This window comes from Miscanthus floridulus, chromosome 4 (genome assembly GCF_019320115.1).
Source record: "Miscanthus floridulus cultivar M001 chromosome 4, ASM1932011v1, whole genome shotgun sequence".
NCBI classification, from domain to species: Eukaryota; Viridiplantae; Streptophyta; class Magnoliopsida; order Poales; family Poaceae; genus Miscanthus; species Miscanthus floridulus.
In genome coordinates this window covers 95,200,903-95,223,754 of record NC_089583.1, presented here as the reverse complement: position 1 = coordinate 95,223,754, position 22,852 = coordinate 95,200,903, and the positions used below count along the sequence as shown (strand labels likewise).

Here is a 22,852-nt window from a genome sequence, read left to right as displayed (position 1 = left end):
CTGCGCTACCTCACTCATACCTGACCGGATATTGCGTTCGTGGTTGGGTACGTCAGCCGTTTCATGGAGGACCCGCGCGAAGATCATTGGTCGGCGGTGAAAAGGTTGCTACGCTACGTCAAGGGGACGCTCGATCAAGCGATCATCTTCCCCAAGAGTGGTGGCAAAGGTGGGTTGCATCTCACGGTCTTCAGGGAGGCAACCCCCAAGGCAAAGGAAGGTGAGCTAGAGCTCACTGTCTTCAGCGATGTAGACATGGCGGGTGATATTGATGGGCGACGGAGCACCTCCGGCATGCTCGTCTTCTTTGGAGCGCCCCCCATTGCTTGGCAGTCGCTGAAGCAAAAGATCGTGGCGTTGTCGACGTGTGAGGCGGAGTACATCACAGCGGCCACGACGACATGCCAGGCCGTCTGGCTACGCCGGCTGCTGGGCGAGCTGATCAGTGAGGAAGCTCACCCGCCAGCTCTGATGGTGGACATCCAGCCCGCCATCACCCTCGTCAAGAACCCTGTCCTCCGCGATTGGAGCAAGCACATCGACATCAAGTTCCACTTCCTTCGGGACTGCATGGATGGAGGGCATATCATCATCGAGTTTGTCGAGACCGGCAGACAGCTCGCTGACATCCTCACCAAGTCACTTGGACGCCTGCTGTTCATGGTGCTGAGGAAGATGATTGGTATGGATGAGGTCAAGGCATTAGGTTAGCAGCAGGATTAGGGAAAGAATTGTTAGACATAATCTGTTGCTCCCATCTCTCTCTTGACTGGTCGGCACAGCTGTCCTCTCCTGGTTTAGGAGATGGAACTGGTCGGCTCGGCTGACCACTCACTGCTGTTGTAGCAGCAGTGAGGCAGTAGGTAGAAATGGCTTACTTCAGCCATGTAGTGTAGAGATGGCTGAGCTAAGCCTTGTACCTTAGGAGTAGGTAGTTAGTGTACTCACTAATAATTATGTACCTTAGCAGTAGGTAGTTGGTGTACTCACCAACAACCATGTATCTGGTAGAGGTACAACTAGAGTTGTATATATTCCATCCAAAGACAATGGAAAAACTCAGTTCAGTTTGCCATATCCAGAAGCAGAGCTTTCGGCCAGCGCTGGGCTTGTGCTGTGTGTGTAAGTTGTTCTTAATATCTTCTTCTACCTCTAGCTATTGTGAGTGAGTGTGCTGGTAAGATTACTGCTTACTTGTGCAGGGCAGTCAAGGGACTAACACGAGGATTTAGACTTCCGGCCTGTAGGTTGTACTTCTGCTTTCCCTACCACTGCACTACGTGCACGTTCTCGGGCAGTATATAGAAGAGTATGTATGACCATGTAAATACTGTCAGTCTATCACGCTACTGGCAAACATGCTTTGAATTCTCTTTACGTACAGAACTGACAATAATACTTTAGGCCCTTTTTAATTTTGAAAAATGCAAAATAATGATTAACTATACTTTTGGAGTTGTGATTTATGCAGCACAACTTTACTGTACCTTTTCCCTCGTACTCCTTAACTATTTATAAACTTATATTGTTTTTTTGTATATGTGTGTCCGGGTGTATATCTCTCCTTTATTATTTTTATAAGTAACACTTGTATCCCCCTTGTGAAGGGAATATATATATATATATATATATATATATATATATATATATATATATATATATATATATATATATATATATTCCATGTGAGTGTTTCATCATCTATGGTTGTAATTAAGGACATGATCATTTTTCTAGCAGGTCTAGAAATTGTTAAGTTAATTACAGTACTTGCCAAATTATATATGGTGCTCTAAAAGGTTGCATGATTTTATATCTTGAAAAAAAAATAGAAGCTCTTCTTAGAAGCATAACATGCGGGTGACCTATTGCCATCGTACGAGGAAACATAAGACATCACATGGCATTAGCTTCATATAGAGATTACGAAGTATATGAGTATGTTTCTCTGTGGTCCTTGGTATGGTCATGCATGTTTCTTACCTTAGCAAAAGGTAATAATGTCCTCAATCACTACCATATACCAACTGAGATGTAGATATATCTTGAAAAAGTTGTAGACACATAAATGGATGGGTGGTGCATGTAATGCAGAGAAAACTTCATGTTCAAAATCTAGAATATTGCCCCTATAAAGTAGGTTGTTCTAGGCTAGACATTTTTCTAAAAATAACTTGAGTCTTATAACAATTAGAATAAACTGTCATATTTAATTTGCACATTAGAATTTTGGAAATAGTAGCTCTAGATTTTCAGTTCGTGATGGTGCATACTTCAGTTTAAAGATATTATTTTAATTTATTTGCCATAAGTTCCTGGACATATAGTTGGTACCCTTAAATTTGTAAGGGTGCATCATTTCAACGATTTCATAGATTTTCTATAGGTATGGCTCTGCCATAGTCATAGCAATTCACCAGTGACCATTATAGATTTCCTATATCACTTTCTTGATGTGTAACCTAGAGCACTGGCCACTACCTTGATTTGTGTGGCTAAGAAACCCTACACGTTGGATTCGGAAATCGCAGAGCATCCCACTTGGTTCCACTTGCCTCGTTGGAAAATGGAAGGAGCTAGAATTTTCTTTCTTGTAAAGGTCACTCTCTACCAACCACTTTGTTGTTTTGTCACCCTATATATAAAGGCTGCTACCTCACACATTCACATAGCTTAAAGAAACCGATGAGGTTGAAAGCTCGATCGTGACCTTTCATATTGCACTTGAAGCCAGAGAATAAGTTTCTGTAAAGAAAATAAATAAATAAGCAAAAGAATCTGTGTATGACTCGTCACTGTAGTTTCCACAGCAGTGTAATACATGCACACACGTCTCATTGAAATACAATGGATCTGAATTTGTGCTAAGTCATACTACTCTAAGTTTGATCAAGTGTGCAGAGAAAAGTATTAACATTTACAACTTCAAAAAGATAAATTATGAAAGTATATTTCATAATATATCTAATGTTTGATATCATAAATGTAAATATTATTGTTCTTTTCTATAAACTTGTTAGGATATTTGACTTAGGACAACTTAAATCCATTACATTTTAGTACGGAGGGTAGGTAATATTGGGTAGAAAATCACGGGGAGACAGGTCAGTCTCAACTTTCAATATCCCTGACATGATTGAGTGTGCTGCTTGTGAAAACGATCGGCAAATATATTGGGCACTCGCTGTTTCTAAAAATGTTTTCAAAAACGAAAGCGCCAATGTATAGTCAATCAAATCTGCCACTAGCTAGATGATCTTTAATTAGTTTGAATATGCATATATAAGTTATTTTGCGTTTTAGCAACACATTAGTAATTTAGCATACTCGATCTGTTGATTCTCTCATTATTACTCGGACATGCACTGCTCCTCACTCATGTCTTGGCGATTAGACGATTAGCTGTGTTATTTAATTTCATATACTTAGTAGTAATACTTATCTCTCCTATATGCATGATTTCGTGCAGATGGTCGAAGATTGCTGCCAAGCTACCGGGCAGGACTGACAACGAGATCAAGAACCACTGGAACACGCACATCAAGAAGAAGCTGATCAAGATGGGCATCGATCCAGTCACGCACGAGGCCCCCGACCGGAAGACAACCAGCAGCAGCCCGGCTACAACCTCGCAGTCAACCAAGTTCGACGAGGCGAACAAGCAGCAGAGCCCACAGAACGACGACGTCGTCGCAATGAGGGACGTGCCGCCCGATGGTTGCAGCCCGACGGAATCGAGCACGAACACCGTGAGCACGGGCGGAAGCAGCAGCAGTGGCGGCGGCCGCCATGACCCAGATCCGCTGGTGAAGTGGCTCTTGGAAGAGGAGCCTCCCACCGGCGACGAACCGTGGCTCAACTTCACTGGCAGTGTCGATGTGGACGAGTTCAGCAGCATTTCCGCCGGTCCGGAGTTGTTGCCGTGGGATGGCGCGACCGACTGGCTGCTCGACTACCAAGATTATGGATTGGGGGACTCGGCGACCTTGGTCGATGGCTACATGGTCAACAACAGCTCAAACGGAGCAAAATTCTAGCTAGCTAGCCCAAGATGCCATCTCATCTGCTTGTGTTGCTGCTACTGCCAGTGTACGTAGATAAGTGTAAGTAATAAAAACATTCGTATCGAGGTTGTCAAAGGTGGATGACCAGATCGTAGGGTGATCAGATCAAGAGTCCTTGCATGCACTTCTGGATCTCGACCCAAGCAACTGACGGCTGGGATGCATTTGAGAGGAGGGAGGGGGAGGAGCACGGGCCCATTATAACCTCAAAGGGACATACTTTGGTGCTTGAAGATCTTGAAAGATGTGTTTCTTCACAAAGAGGGGCTGTAGAAGTTATTGCTGTTGTATACATGCTTGCAATACAAAATCGATGCGTGAGTAGGTGTAGTTATACTTTGGTGTATATATATTGCTAAATTGCACCTTGTTAGGCATTTTGTTTGCAAATTGCATGAGTCACTAATTAGTGAGCAAAGATGTGTGCTCGAAGAAGGGCGGTTGAAATCGTTTATTTAAGTTATGTTGTGGATGACTTTGATACATTTAATACTCCCACACATGTAAAAAACATCGACGTTTGTATTATCAAATAAGTATTATTAGATTGATCATAAAATATATTTTTATAGAGAAACGTTGATAATATTCTCTCTATACTTTGAGTTAGGACAACACTAGAGTGTCATGCTTGATTTTTGAGGGTAGATGCATGGAGTAGTACGTACATAAAATGTGAGTAGGTACCTAGTGTGCATTTGCTTTATACATTGGTGTATGTATATATTGTTTAGTTGCACCTTTTAACTTACATGTATAGCTAATTATTTTTGGTAGACAAAATGTCCTTTGACACAACAACAAGTTTGTGATGACTTCATCAATTTCAAGATATGTCAATTTAATCTCTTGGAGATGTTTATAGGGATAAGTGTGTGAGGCTGTGAGTGAGTATATACGAGCGTATGAGTTGCACCTTGTAGATGTAAGCCATTCTTAATTATGTGCAAATTGCATGCACATATGGTGTTTTACTTAAATATTAGTGATCAAAGATTCCAAGGTACATGTGATTTATTTTTGTGTAAAGTTGTTGAGGTTCTAATATTAGTATGTTTTCTCGTGTTGAAGTGTTAACGGTTGGAGTAGGTGACTCACAAGTTCAACGCTGCAGTTGGGTTTGCGATGAGATAATTAGTAAAGTTGCTTGTATACATTGCGCTAGTTGATGAAGACGTGTTTTTTTTTACTAAAAAAACTTATGATGATTTGAAGGACGACAAAAAAAAAGGAGGGCAAACGTACGAAAAGGGAAGAAACTGAATTGGCAAAGAACAGAAAGCGAAAAAGATTTGCTCTGACGTGAAATGTAAAAAAGCCTCGGAGATGCGATAGACTTTTTACAGCTGGGTATGTAAAAAAAGAACCGAAAAGATAGGAGAGGAGACCCATGAGTCATTCATGACAATGAGATGGGCCTCTCTACAGTCTATAGACTAGACCCATTATATTTGTGTATATGTATACAGCCGCGCCTAAGCTTCACCTCGATTGTGGATTAAGCAAAGTTGCAGGATGCACTACGTACTAATAAAGGTCTTTGTAGTGGCAGACTCCAGTGATGACCAACTCCAGAAAACTGCTGAATTGATCATGAACATGCCAGTACACGGTAGCAGCATTCGTCAATGAGCAGTGGCTGCATGGCCAGATATTCGTACTAGTATGACCGAAACAGTGATGAATATATAGTTACACCAACTGACGCAGATTATTGTCAGCTTGGTCCACTGTTTCACTGACAGCTATGATGCTAAGCAACCACCAAATGAACATGAACCCCAATGCAAGTTAAACACTCGGTTCAAATGGTTCCATCCAATCGATGCTTCATATAGCCTTCTATTCAAGGAACATTCAGATAATATAAACGAAACAAACATATATATATTTTATATAATTTTATGCTTCAAATTAATGTTGTCCGCGTATATATGGCGTTGGCGCCAATACGTGCATATTCAGCAAATCGACGTGTTATCTGAAACTGAGTGAGCTGTCTAACTGAAGTTTTGGCAGGCCTTTGCATGTATAAGGAAAATGCGTGCATGCTGCGTGCTTAGTGGTCATCTAGATAGATAGATAGCTTGCTCTGATCTAGCTGCTTATGTCTCACGATGCAAATTTCGTTTCTGCTACTCGTAACCAGTTTTATATGTCCAATGAAAAGGATAATAACATTTTCTTTGTACAAGCAAGTATATATTTAACCGTCCCAGGCACATACATCCATTCTTTTCAGTAGACAGTGAAAGCAATTACTTATTCTGCTGATGACTGTAAGATGGTTCTAGAGAAAATCTTAATTAGTCAGTGTCTTTCTTGAGTATTGTGACTTCAAGCAACAAATCTTCCCTACCATGCGTAATTTGTTACAATATGAATGAAGTGTCCCAGTTAACTAAAGGGCGTATGTGGTCATGTTACAATCAATTCACAAAAAAAAAGGTTATTCTACACTACTGCGACAGTAACAACTACTAGAGTAAAAAACTTCACCATATAAATCCGTGTCTCTTTTTTCTCTGAATCAAAAGCTCTTGCTAATGAACAATGGAATATATAGATGAAATCACACATATATATATACTGACGCGTTATTGTGGAATTAACAAAGTGGGTTAAATTTGCATTTTCCTTACATATTAGTACTAGATATAAGAGGAATATATAGCAAGCATCTTGACCTATATATATATATATATACACACACACACACAATAATTGTACGCGTCTAGTCATTTTTCTAACCAAATGCCACTTTCATCTGCTGAACATTCAGCGGTCGTATAGTCTACTAGGCTTTGGTGTATTTTTCTGTTTGCTTCAGCTTATTCAGAACTACTTTTTAGTCATGGAACAGTATTTTTCTCTCACAATATTTTAGCATAAGCCAAATTTCAACATTAACAAACATGGTGAATAAAGCTAGCTAGGCTGCATCATTCTTCGACCTCGTCATCAAAGGACAAACAACAACCGTCTCTAGTGTACCAACTTCGCAAGCGACACTCCTTTTGACCTCTTATAATAAGTACCAGCAATCAAACACAACATGACTATGTAATAGTAACAATATTCCACCTACTGAAAGGTCCTAATGACTAGAGAGGTCATATTAAAAAAATTGTACAACAACATTAAGACAAGTGATTAGTAAATAAGATGACGAAGCAAATTTTACGCTAGTACTATACTAGTGTTGCAAGCCACCTACCCAATTCTAAAATCTATGATCTCTAGTATATCACAACAAGGCAAAGTCACTAATTTACACTTAGGTGAGCAAGCTAGCAAGAGAACTACAACGAAGAGCTACACTAACTAGTTTCAATTACCACAAGGTCTACACAAGTAAAGGCACAATGTAATATAAGAGAGTGGTAGAGAGGTATACCGCCGTGACAAGTGATCAATCAATGAATACCAATGAATACCAAAAAGACAATCAAGACACAATGATTTTTCCTCTGATGTTCACTTGCTTGCCGGTAAGCTAGTCCCCGTTGTGGCGATTCACTCATTTGGAGGTTCACGTGCTAATTGGCATCATACGCCAAAGCCGCAACTAGGTGCCGCACAACCAACACTAGATGAGGATCACATAAGACACGAGCAATCCACTAGAGTATATTTTGGCTCTCCGTCGGAAAAAGATCAAGAACCCCTCACAATCACCACGATCGGAGCCAGAGATAAGCACCTTTCTCCGCTCGACGATCCTCGCTGCTCCATGCTATCTAGGTGGCAGCAACCATCAAGAGTAACAAGCGAATCTCGCAGAACACCAAGTGCCTCTAGATACAATCACTCAAACAATGCACTTGGATTCACTCCCAATCTCACAAAGATGGTGAACCAATAATGGAGATGAGTAGGAGGACTTTGGCTAAGCTCATAAGGTTGCTATGTCAATGCAAATGGCCAAGAGGGTGAGCTAGAGCTGGCCAAACGCCTTATATAAGCGTCCCCTCGAAATAGAGCCGTTAGCTCTCTGCTGTCAGCTTCCACGACACGATCGGACGCGCCGGTCGGTTTGATCGGACGCACCACCTCAGAGTCTGATCGTTGATCCGCTACCACGTGTCACCGCGGTTCAACGAGCACCGCACGATCCCAACGGTCAACTTGATCACTCGCGCGGTTAAGTCAAGACCAGACGCACTATGGAGATGACCGGACGCACCCTCGCCTGGAGTCTGGCCACTTCCAGTAAGCATCCAGAGAGGCAAAATCACGATCGGACGCGTCAGGTCATGCATGACCGGACGCGTCGGTGAGTCTGGTCACCACTGCCTCGCTCTGATGCTTGCGTCAGCGTATGTCACAGCATCACCGGACGCAGGCCCTGCGCGTCCGGTCACTTTCACTGTTTAGCGTCTGGTCAAAGGACCAAGGGCGACCTTCACTGCGCGCCATTGACCGGACGCGGCTGCTGAGTCTGATCGCTGCTAGAACAGCGTTCGGTCACCTCGAGACAACCCCTTCTCAACTCTAACTTTGCCACCCTTGATCAAATGTGCCAACCACCAAGTGTATCACCTTGTGCACGTGTGTTAGCATATTTTCATAAATATTTTCAAGGGTGTTAGCACTCATTAGAATCTAAATGTATATGCAATGAGTTAGAGCATCTAGTGGCACTTTGATAACCGCACTTCGATTCGAGTTTCACCCCTCTTAATAGTACGACTATCGATCCTAAGGCCCCGTTCGCTGGTCTGAAACTTGGCAGAAACTGGCTGAAAAACATTGTTCTGGCTGAATTGTTGTGAGAGAAAAATACTGTTCCGGCTGAAAAAAGAAGCCAAACAAGCCATTTTTAAGACAAGCGAACAGGGCCTAAATGTGGTCACACTTGCTAAGTGTCTCGATCACTAAACCAAAAAAAATCCTATTAAGTTTCACATTTGCCTTGAGCTTTTTGTTTTTCTCTTTCTTCTTTTCCAAATCTAAGTACTTGTTAATCACCATGGTCACACCATCATCATGATCTTTACCATTGCTCCACCATTTATAATAGTGCTACCTATCTCATGATCACTTAGGGCCTGTTTAATTCACCCAAAATCCAAATTTTGGCACTATGCAAAAAGAAGATTCTCCGTCACATCAAACTTGCGGTACATGCATGGAGTACTAAATGTTGACTAAATCAAAAACTACTTGCACAGTTTGGTTGTACTTTACGAGACGAACGTTTTGAGCCTAATTAGTCAATGTTTGGACAAGCATCACAAATAAAAACAAAAGCTACTTAGGGTTTCATCAATTCACCAAAACTAAACTAGAGCTTTCACCTACCTACTTACGTGTCGTATCTTTTGCAAAGACAACATAGCTATGCATACTCATACCAAAACGTCTAGCTAGGGACTATTTGGAATTTAAGAGTTTCACATGAAATGGTTTAATCCCAGTTGAGTTTAAGAAACAGTTCAAATGTTGAAATCAGAGCCTTCACAATATCAGCGTATATTTTCTCCGTCTCAAAAAGATTGAGCTCAAATAGTAGGTCTTCATTTTGACCATCTTTTTATAAAAAAATATATAAATATTTATGATATCAAATAAGTACTATTAAATTCATCATGAAATAAATATTCATAGTCATAACTACTGATACTATTTTTAAAACTTAGTTAAAATTAAAATAGTTTGATTTGGATTAGATCTAAAAGTGCACTCTTTTTTTTTTAGGACGGATGGAGTATGGGAGTGTTTGAATAAGCCAAAATGGTTGCACACTGCACACAATACTTTATGTGAGTCATGGGCGGAGGGGGACGCAGGGCTGCGCCCTCTTCTCTTAGTGTATAGGGTGTTTTATTACATGCACTTCAAATCACTAGAGTTAGATAAAAATCACTCCTTGCATCCTCGAGAAGCATGTGTGTTTATTTTGGGACGGAGAGAGTAGCTAAATTAATATCATCTATTGATCTAGTAAAGGGGCTAGTGAAAATCTATTTATATGTAATGGTAGACTAGTAGCCAAGATTAATTCCAACGATATTATTAAATCTTATGATCAGCACTCAGTTAATTAAATTCAAGTTAGTGGAGATGTAACTCAAATACCTTTCTTTATATTACAAATATACGCTACATCATTTTTTCTATGCGTGCTATGAATAAATCAATACATATGCATATGTATGATTATATATATCTTTATTTCATATTTATTTTACTATTCCAGATTTTTATTGATACTCTTTAGGTTGGCACCTGGTAGGCCGGCCCTCTCTATATCTAAATCCTGACTCAGCTCCCGATATATGAGTACACCTAGAGTAAGATTTGCAGCAAGTCATTGCTTTAGTAGAAGCCAACAGAGCCCCTATATATATTTCCTGTTTGAATTCTAAAACGTAGCTCGTTAGTGTTTTTTTTTTTTTATTTCGAAAGAGGTCCTATTAACTGAGTTGCCGAAAAGCTCCAGAAGTTTCACAGCCGTGCAGCATTTGCCCGGCCCCGGACCCGGATTCTGTCGCCCGATCTGCGCCAACACACGTCGATACGCGTAGGCACTAGCGTAAGAACTCCCCAACAAATCCAGCGAAAGGGAGGTGAGAGAGCACGAGGCCGCACTTGGCTTGAAGCAGACAGCAAGAGTGCAGCAGCTGGTGGCCCATGAGCAATAGCTTGTAACATCCCCGAGTGGCCGAGTGACTGGACCAACGGGACACGAGCGCGCGAAAACAACTGAATCGTTAACAATTCCGAGGAGGCTTGTAGCTAGAGCGTGAGCGAGCAAGTAGTAGGAATGCTGGCCTTCAAGTAGTGGCCGTGGACATTGGACAAGTGCAAGTGTATCATTATTCATTAGAGAGAAGAAGGAGAGGAGGAGGTCAGTGGCTTGTCAGGGTGAAATGGTCACCTGCAACTTGACGTCTTTTGGAGGCCATGGCCGTCCAAGTGCAAGTGTATCATTATTCATTAGAGAGAAGAAGGAGAGGAGGAGGTCAGTGGCTTGTCAGGGTGAAATGGTCACCTGCAACTTGACGTCTTTTGGAGGCCATGGCCTGGGCGCGTCACCGTCAGATTTGGTGGAACCAGGACAGGGCCCCGGGGAAAGCTTGTTGAATAGATAAGGTGCGTTGGTTGGGTGATCCCAATCAGCGCTTTGTTTTATTGCCTCACTGATGGGGGTCTCTGCGCGCCCAAAGATTTCTCAGATGGCCACCAAATAAAGTATTTGCGAAATGAAGCGGCCACCAGGGCTCATCAGTCATCACTGGTGGAAGCACTGCTGCTTTGCTCTGGCCTCTGGGAGAGAAAAAAAGGCACTGAATATTTGGGCAGCCGGCAGCAAAGCGAAAAAAAAACAATGACAGCATGTGTGATGGATGCATGGCTGTCATGGTCATGAGGTGATATTTGTTAGACTGCCATATTGCCCCGTTCGCTGGTCTGAAACTTGACTGAAAAACTCTGTTCCGGCTGAATTATTGTGAGAAAAATATTGTTCCGACTAAAAAAAGAAGCCGAACAAACCGAATATGGGGTAAGCCGAACAGGGCCATTATGGGCTGTATCTTGGGTCATTAGCATTGTTGTATGGGCTGTAACGCCCATGGACTTGGGCTGAGTGCGCCTATAGGCACCCCTTGGGGTTTTATGGTAGATGATCTTGGGTTAGGCAAGGATCATCGTTGATTGGGTGTTTCTATAAACCCTTGACAATCCTTGTCTATATATATTGTATTCATTTGGTACCTTCATAATTAATCTACTGAGTTTCCCGAGCCACCTCTTCTCACAATATTCACTCTGGGTGGTCGCTGTCCGCTAGAGTTCTATTTGCTGGGGGAAGGTGACCAAAGTGACATGACAGTGCTGTTTCATGACACTGCGAAAGGATGGAAGCACCAGTGATTGGTAGATTGCGTGGAATGGTGCTGGAATTGCAGGACTGATGTAATGCAAACGCAGGATGATGAAACCCTGCTGACAAATATGCTCCATACCAAACAAGGATACCATACCCAAGCAGAAAGGTGAGCATTGATAGCTCAAAAATATGTATAATATTTTTGGATTGTGAGACCCTGCTGACAAAAATATGTATAATATTTTTGGTACCTCCATACCCAAGCAGAAAGGTGAGCATTGATAGCTCAAAAATATGTATAATATTTTTGGATTGTGAGACCCAAGCGGCAGGACTGATGTAATGCAAACGCAGGATGATGAAACCCTGCTGACAAAGATGTCACCGAACTTGGTTTCTTTATATGTATAATAATCCAGTGTCTTCTGATTAGCACCACCTAACTTGGATTGTGAGAACTGATAGCTCAAAAATATCAGCGTAAATAACCACCTCTTCGTCATGTTATATTATATATGGCATGTGCTGATGCAGACGCTCCTATGTGAAACCAGGCATCCGGTTCTGCTTTGATCCTACGTTTCAACTCAGCACTCAGATCAAGCTCTAGAGAGTTACAGCTTCCATCTTATTCAGCACTTATAACAAGAGTACTAACAGACCCAGTTCAAATCCTTCAATAAAAGTTCCAGCACCTCACCTTGCGGGAGAATAGTTCAACGAGGTGGCTACAATTGGCTTCTCTGATAAAATTGCACATAAAGGACAAGATACAGCACCAACTGGCATAAGATCATAATTAATTGTGTGACGCTATGCTGTCTCAATAAAACAAGTGGAAGTGGAGTACAATGAATGCAATTACAGAAGTAGCATGATTAAACATTACTTGCACAATGGGATCAAAAGCACAACTATTGTGGTTTTAGATTACAATCATGTGTTGTAGGGTCCAAGGTTTATTTCCGGGTCAGATTCATGCTTTAATCAAAAGCAACATTAAGGGCTTGTCTGAATTCGCAGGGATCTGACCCAATCTTTTCATCCCAATAAACAGGGATCAGCTCTAGTCCCTGTCTATCTAAACAAGTCCTAAGAAACCCTAAGAAGTAAGAACCATACATGTTATCTGCAACTGTAGAATGCATCTCAGGCCTGCAAAGTTACCAAAAAACATGCCCAAATGCTAGTTCTTTTTCCCTTTAACCTTTTTGATCTCATGTATGTTTCATCTCAACATCTGCTACCAGAAAATGGTATGAAGCTCAGAATTCAAAAGCGGTATACTTACACAATTTTGTATAGGGCTTACAATTCACAATGTTTTTTTTTGGTAGGACGCTGAAAACATGTTACCAAAGTGCTCGTGGTCCTGAAGATCATGTTAAACAATCAACTAACGGATAGGGTGTCCATAATTCTAAATTTTACCTATGTATGGTTATATTGCCTTGGTCTTCTCTAGGGCTGGCTTAACTTCAATCTGTTCCACCCATTTACATAGTATGGTATTTACTTCATCTGGAACTTCATCATGTGGAGCATGCCCTGTTATAATAATATATAATGAGCCACAAAAAAAAACTCTTTTTAAGTAAAACAGTAAAAAGGTTAAGATTGATGGGTGTCCGGTGATAAGAGGAGGGGCACACCTGCATTCAACTCTCTGATTTGAACCTTGCTGCAATGCTCTCGAAGCATGGTAACAAACGCCTCAGATTTTGTAAGGGGATCTTTCATACCCTTTGTTTCAAATAAAGCAAACAAATAAAATTAACCTCCCACACATTAGCAACCACCAAAATTTGGCAAGAGTAGTAGATATGCCAGTGTATGATTTTGTATGGTGAGGCTTGTCGATGGTATTAGGTACATACCTGGATAACCAATATCTTTCCTCCAAAAGAATCAAATAAAAAGTTAAGAGGAATTGAAAGATTGAAGTTGAATACACTCTCAAGGACTGTTGCAGCGCCAGGATCATATGACTGAATCTATTTGTCAAGGAAACCTTCCGCAGACTATGTTGCAGTTAAATGTATGCCAAATATACTGCACAATACAAGGATACAGCTCTTACAATCTGGTCCAAAAGTGGCTTGTCCACCCGTTCGGTTCTCTAAGCATGTAAAAGTGTTACATATGGATGGAAGGAACTATTGAATTGAAAGAAAATATAGAAGTGACTTCATAATATACATACTGTAGGATAATATTCTTTAAGAATGCCTTCTGCTCTTGCCCTCAAGAAGAGCAAAAGAAGCTGTGCCTGCAACCTGGAAAGCCATGATGATGTTCGTCTTTCCTGCTGATGTTTGCACTTACTAGCATTTAATTCAATTTGCAACAACAATATATTTTGGAGACAAGAGTTAAATGTCGGAGATTTGCGTTTTCTACTACTTCCAATGACCATTCCTGAGAAGTATTCTTTTAATGCAAGCACCATATATATGTATCTTGACTACGAAAATGTAAGCCTCACCTAGATATCACACTTTAGTGTTACAAATGATCTTACAGTTCCGATATCAAGAACAATTTTCACAGTAAGGATTTCCAGAGCTATGTAAGGTTGATGCGCTCCATAAAAGCACGTCAACAGGGGTAATTAATATTACTAACCAACAAATTCAATTTGTAGGGCACACTTTTTTTTCGATATAAGTTGTAGCCAACAGGAACATGGAAATGTATGGGACAGCTGCATGCATAAATCTATTAGCTCCACAAATTGATATGATGACAGTTGCAACAACTATGTAAGGTTGATGTGCATCAACACAAATACTAACTCCAGGTCTCCAGCCCGAAAAAACTTGACGTTTTAGTTTTGTCCTAAGTCAAACTATCTTAAGTTTGACCAAGTTTATACAAAACAATATTTATATTTATATTAGTATCATTAGTTTCATCATGGAATATATTTTTTATAGTGTGCCTATTTGATGTCATAAATTCTAGCAATTTTCTGTCTAAATTTGGTTAAACTTAAAATAGTTTGACTTAGGATAAAACTAAAACTTCAAGTTTTTTGGGATGGATGAAGTAATTAATATTACCAAACCAAAAAAGTTCAATTTGTAGGGCATATTATTATCAATCTCATTTGTAGTCAACAAAACCATGAAAATGTTTGAGACAGACAAGCATAAACCTTACTATGATAAAACATTGATTCTTAGTTTTGTAATAAAACCACAGTATGCCTGAGCTTTCAGTAAAACATGTAAATAAGAAAGCATAATTATAAATAGGATACAGAAGATCGGTTGCCTTACTTCACTCAGTGGGACGAAGGAGTAATTTGGAACAACTGAACCAGCTGAGTTTAAAATAATCAGAGATTTTGCAAGAGAAGGCCATAAACCAGCAGCAATAGCACAGATATAACCTGTTGAGAAAGAGAATGACTTGATCAAGATTGTGTTCTAAATAGGGTTGCACATCAACTTAGCACAGATATAACTTCATTAACGTTGCGCTGTGCAAAAAAAATGTATTCCCATCATCTGTATAGCAAATTTTAAATATAATTCATGTACCTCCAATAGAATTGCCAAGAAGATGAACAGGCTCCCTCACAATATCGACAATGAAGTCTCTCAGTAGTTCTGACCAGAAAAGTTCTGAATAGTTGACATTTGGTTTCTCTGATTTCCCAAAGCCAACAAGAGTAATTGCCCAAACTCGGTGGCCCATATCAGCAATCTTGTCTATATTGTCACGAAAATGCTCCAGGAAAGCTCCAAAACCATGCAGAAGAAGAACAGCTGGACCTTCATTGCCAAGAAAGGTGTACTGCAGAGGAGGGTTGAAATTAGGAATTTGTGGTAAGCAACATAAATAAAGTTGTGTACATAGATAAATTTAGACAAACATCCACAACACGTATACAGCAAAGAATGGTTGAAATAATGAAATAAGGAATTTGCACTAACCGGCATAAATAAAGTTGTGTTTATAGTGATTTTAAATGCATAACCGCAGAAAGTAAGAAGACAACCTGTACAAGATAACCCTTCCATCTCCAAATTCTTATAGGATATTTCCCCTCAACGCATACTTGGGATTTTGATGCCAAGAGCCAATACCACTGTCATGTAACAAATAGATTGTTAAGAGGCAAAATAAAATGATGCTTGGTTTGCTTAACAAACGAGGCCAATAGAGGAGGAAAAGGTATGACATTGAAAACAAGATAGGAAAGATATAAAATAAAAATACCTCCATCGAACATATAGCATCAACTGCTGCTGTCACTGTAGGTGTTGAGTACCCAAATGGTGATAGAAAACCTGCATTGCGATCTTTTTCATATTGAATAGTCTCCATGTAAGCTTTCCTCCTAGATATGACTCCAAGCTGAATTGCAGGACCAAATAAGATGTAGAATGAAGCACCATATCTGGTTTCAGCTAAGCGCACTTTATCATGCAGCCTGGATAAAGAGTTAAATCGGGTCAGATATGAAAACTCACTAAGAATTCATATAATACATTAATACCAATGACTCGATTACATGAATAAAATGAAAGACAAAGTCCCTGGTGAGAATTTAATTGAAGGACAAAATTAGTTGGTGATACATACTCTTGCCAACTAGCATTTCCTGTGCCTTCCAGGTATTTTAGGTAAGCAGACAAAGCATCCAAAGTAATATCTGTTCCACCCCTAACTTCCAGTGAGTTTTCTGATGCAAACATTGAGTTTATAATCCTCTTTCTTGATGAACCAGAATCCATGGTGATATCCTCTATGTTTTCTCCATTGCTGGTGCTTAATGTAGCATTACTTTTGATCTTCCTTTGACTGATTGTCTTTTTAAGAATAGATATTGCAGACATGCTCTTGAGAGAAGCCCAATTATCCTCTGGTGCTATGTCTTTCAGGAAACATTTTAATTCTTCCAGAGTGGGTAGAGGACCTGAATAGGAAATTATTATAGAGTAGCTAAGTGGGAACATAAAAATGTCCAAAGAAATGGGTAAAATAGCAGAGTGAAATACATCAGCATCTTTAAACTTGTCCAGAGATGCCATGTAAGTCCTGGAACTATTGATTTGCAGTTTCACATCCCTGAACTTGCTAACATCCAAGGTCCAAACCCTCATAACCAGTGTTAATCAGCTTACTTGACATCCCTTCAGACCTGCTTCTGGGCTTATAAGATTTGCAGTTTCTGTGGGTGGAGCTTTTACAAAAGCTGGTTTCTTAGAAAAGCTCCTCCAGACCTGCTTCTGGGCTTATCTGGGGCTTATCTGATTTTATAGTAGTAAAGCCAGATTTTGCAGGCTTGTGGCTTCTCCAGAAGCTCCTCAGAAGCAGGCTACTTGTTTCAGCTTCTGGCTTCTGAGAAGCCAAAGCCACAGAAGCTCAAACAGACAGGGCCGTAGCATAGTCATGGAACTGGAAATTAATAGTTCAGGGACCAAGATGACACCCTTGAACAAGTTTAGTGACCACTGGTACATTTGACTCAATAACATATAATGCAGAAAGAATAGAATTAAAGTGCACCTGTGTCTAACTCCAAATTTAGAGCAGGCAAAGTTGCCGCAGCAAGAGGTGTGGCCAATGGTAATTTTTTCTTTAAAAATTCGTCATGTGATGTCGATACTGCTGCCAAATTCTAGTATAATGAGTACTTCAGCTATCAGCGTGTCATATATATTTAAGTTAATAGAGGATAAAATGAGAGGTTGTAATTAAATTACCTTATAGTCATACAATGGGGCACTCCAAGCCACTATCTTGGGAGGGCTTCCCCATGAGAATGACCCATTAGATAAAGATGATTCAACATTCGCCAGAACATCACGCACTCTATATTCAACTTCTTCTTCTGTAAAAATGAGACCTGCTTGTACCTGTTATGCTCCACAAGTGCATGCAACATTGCAACCAGAAGATACTTATGTTAGATAGCTAGATGCGAACCTACATGTAAACTCTTAAGCTCAATGCTCAATATAAACCTTGCATAGTGACCTCATTCACAAGCTTCAGCACGACATCTTCAGCGTTTCCCAGGCCTATGAGCAAATCAGAATCTTGAGATTTCAACGCCATCTTAAGATCTTTCAGAGCAAATAGCAGTAGTTCCAGCATTTTATCTGAATAGCCTGCAAGTGATGGGGGGAAATTATATAGATGCTTAGTTCAGTGATGCTACTAATTTTAACAGTGTGGAACCAGGGCTGGTAACCAACAAGTCATTAACAATTAACAAACCCATTGCCAAACAAACTATAGGAAAAATTGTATGTTGCTAGCGCTGACGCCTCAGCGCAGCACCTCCCATGGCCCATCACACCGCGCGCACTATTCACAAATCCCACACCCCAACAGTCGACCGGATCGGACGTCTAGCACCAACACAAGGCTATACCGGCGAGGATGCGTCGGTCGAAGACGTAGAGCGGCACGACGGGGCGCCGCGGCTCCGAGACGGCGGCGGCGAGGCCCGGGTGGTCGTCGATGCGGAGGTCATGCTTAAACCACACCACCGCGGCCGTGCCCCCGTCCCTCACGGGGGTGGCGGCATTGGAGGCGACGATCCGGCCCTGGCATCGGTTCCGCAGGACCCGACGGCGGTGGGGCGGGGCTGGGAGAAGCGGCCCGAGCCGGAGCGCGAACAGAGCCATGGGAGGGGCTGCGCGGAGGCGTCAGCGGTAGCAGCAGCCATAGGCGGCGAAGAGCGGGGATAAGAAGGGCGGGGCTAGGGCGCGCCCATGGCGAAATTGTGGCGGAGGGCGGCTGCCCGGAGACGTGCGTGAATTTTCTGTGGCGGAGGACGGCGGCCACTTTGGGCAGTGCAGCAGTGGGGAGGTCCGCAGCAGAGACCAGGGGGGAACGCGCAACAGAATAGGACAGCGCAGGTCGTCAGGTCCGCACTCCGCCGCAGCAGAGCAACTCTCAAAGGGGAAACGCGCAATAGAACAGTGGGGTCGCGGGGAAGAAAACGTCCGTATGTGATTGCGAAACCACTGCATATTCAGAAGTCAGAATCGCGGAAACGCGGTGAAGAAAGTTAGAAAACGTCCCGTATCCGTGTCGCTGAACCACTACATACATTGGCCTGTTTTACTGGAACCGGTAATCTTCAGGAAACAGTTAAATTCTTCCGTTGCAAAGAGCTACTATCAGCCAAAATAGCAGAGCAGCAAATCTGGACTTCGCCTCCCATTCACAGGATTTGAGCCAAAAATGAAATGCAAGAATCACCCAGCAGTTCAGCTGTCATTCTTCAGTAATTTAGCGAACTGACAGTCTGTATATTTCGGAGATTGAATAGAAGCGTGTTTACCACAGAGGATATCATCAACTGAGATCAATTGAAGTTACAAATTTGCATTCTGCTCTCCTTGAACCACTGTAATTTACCCCATAACCATACTATTATTTACCACAAGCAATCATGTTTGATTCAGCAAATTATCGTTATGGAAGCAACTTGTAATAGCTTCCTCCGGGGTCCGGGCACAGCATGATCCCCGGTGCTTGCCAACATCTCTTCCCTGAAGCCTGAACTCTATATACAACTTACAAAGTACTCATAACCGATAAGTCAATGTAATTTTCACATAAAAAATAAATATTATTCCTGTAATGCCCACCCCTCCCCATAAAAGTATCATCTCCGTCCCAAAAATTAATGCAATCCTAGTTCAGCTATGTTGATAAATAGATATTTCCGGCTGATAGTACAGGTTTTGTGTCTCATGGAAACCATGTACAAGTTTCTTTCTCATAATAAGATAAAAGACTTCACAAATTAACAGCAGCTGGAGTCCTGCCCCTAAGTTCTCTTTCTTGATGCATTAATTGGATGTATTGTCGTTGTGTTAGTTCCATAGATGCTGATCCTTCTCTTAGTTCCTAACGCCAAAACCACACTTGCCAGAAGCCAGTGAGGATTCATATCTGAAAAATCAAGATGTTTTGAACTTAGATGCGCTAAAAGCTTTATCTGGGTATAAGAAGATTAGGCAGTAGGCACAGATATATTAGGACAATATATGGATGCTGCTGCACTTAATGCAAAAGAGCATGAATACTGCAGTAAAAGAAACGGAAAATGATAGGTTTGGTCCAAAAATCTTATCTTCAGAAATTAATGTTTGAACAGATGCAACTAAATGTTTCAACTACCAAGTTATTAAGAGTGCCAAATAAAAAAAAAAAGTTGAGAAATTGACTTTGATGGAAGTATAGGAATGTACTAGAACACAAGGACACTAGTAACAGGCTTTGTCTGTGCTACTATGATTCGTATTATGGTTTACCAGGAGATGTCATACCTTATTGAAGCTAACCAGCAAGACAAACCAGATAATGCTCCTAATACTCCACTTGAGGCACTTTAACAAAAAATTGATCATGCTCTCCAGTTTTTGCCATATCTCCTGCTATTTTCTTGCAGAACTGTTCCTTTATATCCAACAGAAATTAAAGCTCTCAATAGTTTGTTTTTGCATCTGTCAAGTGACATCACTTAAGGTACTGCTAGAGATCGCGTTTGAACCACACTCCCTTCCCACAACCTGCAACAATTCTGCCACGATACAATCCCCATCACAAACACACCTGATCACTGAACTCCAGCTCTCAACATGCAGAACCACTCCAAGATCAAGCATCCAACTCATAATTTGTGCAGCCTCTTCTACTTTCCCAACTGTACCATCTGCAACAATTCTGCCTCAATACAATCCTCATCATTACAAACATACCTGATCACTGAACTCCAGCTCTCAACATGCGGAACCACTCCAAGATCAAGCATCCAACTCATAATTTGTGCAGCCTCTTCTACTTTCCCAACTGTACAGCAACCCTTGATAACTGAATGAAACACCGAGAAATGTGGCACAAGCCCCTTACCAACCATGTCCACCAGGTAAGCCTCCGCCTTATCATATAATCCGCTTACGCACAGACCATTCACCACTGTGGCATATGTCACTGCATTCGGTGTACATCCACTCTCCACCATATCACCAACAACCTTGCAGGCATCCAGTGGCCGCCCCTCGCGGCACATCCCGACAATGACCGTGTTGTAATGCACAATATCAGGGGAGACTCCACGGCCTCGCATGAGACAGAGCAGGCGGTATGCCTCTCGGAGCTGCTTCTTGCGGCAGAGAGCGTTCAGCACGGTGGTGTACGCCAGCGGATCGGCAGGGATGCCCCTGTGCAGCATTTCGTCGAGCAGTGTAGCCGCTGTGCGGACCTGGGCCTTGCGGCAGAGTGACTGGGTAAGGATGCGGTAGGTGTCGGCATCGGGCGATACATGAAGTGAGCGGAGGCGGTGGAAGAGGGAGAGTGACACGGCGACGTGGCCGGATCGAGCCGCGGCGTCGATGAGCAGGTTGTGGGAGGCAAGGACGAGCGGAGCGGGGAGGGGTAGCCGCGAGGAGACGAGGCGAAGGAGGTGAAGCGCAGACGGGAAGTGGGAAGGGGTGGAGGATAGGGCGCCGAGGAGGCGGAGGAGGAGCTGGGGGTGGAGCGGTAAAGGGCTGGGCCCCGAGACGAAGAGGGAGTTGAAGGTGGAGAGAAAGAGCTGAGGCGGCCGGCGGAGCCGGAGCACCGCGAGGAGAAGCGGGAGCAGGAGGCGCGGGGACGGCGGGGACGGGAGGCGGCGGAGGAGCGCGAGCGCGTGGGGTAGGTGGTCGCGGCGGCGGGCGAGGCGGAGCAGGAGAGAGTGCAGCGTGGCAGGGTGCGGCGTGGTTGTCGGGGAGGTGACGGTGACGAGCTCTAGCGCGAGGAGCGGGTCCTGCTGCGACGTCACCAGTTTGTGCAGCCGCGCCGGCGATATCGCCGGCGGCGATGGGAGCATCGGCGCGGCTGTAATGGCGGCGTGGGCTAGCAGTGGGCTACAGGCCTACAGCCTACAGGCGCCGCGAGATGGAACGGAGGGAAGGAAAGATCAGTTTTCTTTTCTGATGATTACTAGTGGCATTATGGGCTGGACTGAAAAGTGGGCCAAGATTTGTGTTCTGCTCTTTGATTTCGGGCCGATGAGCGCCTTCAAACGGATGCAACTGTATCGCGATATTGGGCTTCGTATAGGCGGGCCGTGGTCGGTTCAAGCAATTTTTTCAAGCAGATTTGCTTCGCCTTCTCACTTTCTCATTGCTCTCGCTGTCATCCTGTAGGTGTGCAGAAAATGCTATTGCTGCCTCCAAAAAAATGTTGTTGGTGCAAGATATTTTTCTTTGATTGATCTACTCTACTCGGTAGGTGAATAAGACATTATAAGCATAGAGAAGATGGTCAAAGTTGTGCAAGATCACAGCTGATGTCGGTTTCTTCGGTAAGTACTTTATAGTCCATTTATTAGTTCTGAATCTCTCGAGGCAAATTTAAAAGCCAATCTCTACATGAGTCACTGAGTCAGGTAGTGTCTAGAGGAGTTCGCACTTTCGCAGCTACATGATCGTAATTCAGAGAACAATGTCATTGGCATGATGGCATCTGGTGCGCGCGGTGGTGCCTGGAGCCTGCTGGAGGCTCTGAGGGTAGCTTCTGGCGAGCCAAGTAGGCAGCCAAACGGCGATGCTGCACGAACTGAGGGCCATCGAGTGGTGCTGTAATCATGTTGGCCAGCCACGATTGTTCGAAAAAAGGATGTTTGGTTAGCAACGCTTAGTCCAGATGCCAGCAAGCGGTAGGCCACTCTTTGGCCGGATATTTTAGGAAACTATCCACCTCGGAAGATATTTCCTCGTGATCTCGCAAATCTAGAGTACTCCTACTTGTCAACCGGCGCCACCGCGCCAGCGCCACCGGAGAGAACCGAGGAGATGTTTTCCTCATCGTCCGGTGGCGTATCTCCGGAGATATGCGTGGTGGAGCGATCAAGCACTCGATCGCCCCGTAAGCCGTAACCACCTGTGAAGCGTGTGTCTGGTTTACTGGAAGTGGTAGTGATTCCAAAATAAAC

The 22,852-nt window shown here is 42.6% G+C and overlaps 2 protein-coding genes across 5 annotated transcripts; both read right to left on the bottom strand.

Moving 5' to 3' along the window:
- Positions 1-13,077: 13,077 nt before the first annotated feature.
- On the bottom strand, positions 13,078-18,790 carry LOC136550059 (uncharacterized). 4 transcript variants are annotated; one of them, XM_066541510.1, is made up of 14 exons: positions 18,293-18,789; positions 17,893-18,026; positions 17,619-17,771; positions 17,422-17,533; positions 16,495-16,828; positions 16,129-16,342; positions 15,908-15,997; positions 15,447-15,702; positions 15,183-15,295; positions 14,105-14,206; positions 13,973-14,020; positions 13,779-13,889; positions 13,554-13,644; positions 13,078-13,449 (listed from the first exon to the last, which is right to left on the bottom strand). In XM_066541510.1, the coding sequence occupies exons 1-14, from the start codon at positions 18,546-18,548 to the stop codon at positions 13,343-13,345; spliced, it is 2,121 nt and encodes a 706-aa protein (XP_066397607.1). In that variant the 5' UTR covers positions 18,549-18,789; the 3' UTR covers positions 13,078-13,342. The 4 variants fall into 4 exon arrangements, 3 of the variants coding, with proteins under 3 accessions (XP_066397607.1, XP_066397606.1, XP_066397608.1); XM_066541509.1 differs by having other exon boundaries at positions 14,105-14,209; positions 18,293-18,788; XM_066541511.1 differs by lacking the exon at positions 18,293-18,789 and having other exon boundaries at positions 14,105-14,209; positions 17,880-18,025.
- A 790-nt stretch (positions 18,791-19,580) lies between these two features.
- On the bottom strand, positions 19,581-22,435 carry LOC136550060 (pentatricopeptide repeat-containing protein At4g01400, mitochondrial). Its single transcript, XM_066541512.1, has 2 exons — positions 20,205-22,435; positions 19,581-19,827 (listed from the first exon to the last, which is right to left on the bottom strand). Exon 1 carries the CDS (start codon positions 21,743-21,745, stop codon positions 20,570-20,572), a length of 1,176 nt encoding a protein of 391 aa, XP_066397609.1. The 5' UTR covers positions 21,746-22,435; the 3' UTR covers positions 19,581-19,827; positions 20,205-20,569.
- Positions 22,436-22,852: the final 417 nt, after the last annotated feature.

Excerpts from the sequence above, each read along its gene's own strand:
- LOC136550059 (XM_066541509.1), bottom strand. The coding sequence starts at position 18,548 with ATGGCTCTGTTCGCGCTCCGGCTCGGGCCGCTTCTCCCAGCCCCGCCC. Across the intron at positions 17,534-17,618 it reads CCCCATTGTATGACTATAAG|AATTTGGCAGCAGTATCGAC; the intron begins GTAATTTAATTA and ends TCATTATACTAG. Across the intron at positions 15,703-15,907 it reads GGAAGGGTTATCTTGTACAG|TACACCTTTCTTGGCAATGA; the intron begins GTTGTCTTCTTA and ends CCTCCTCTGCAG.
- LOC136550060 (XM_066541512.1), bottom strand. The coding sequence starts at position 21,745 with ATGCTCCCATCGCCGCCGGCGATATCGCCGGCGCGGCTGCACAAACTG.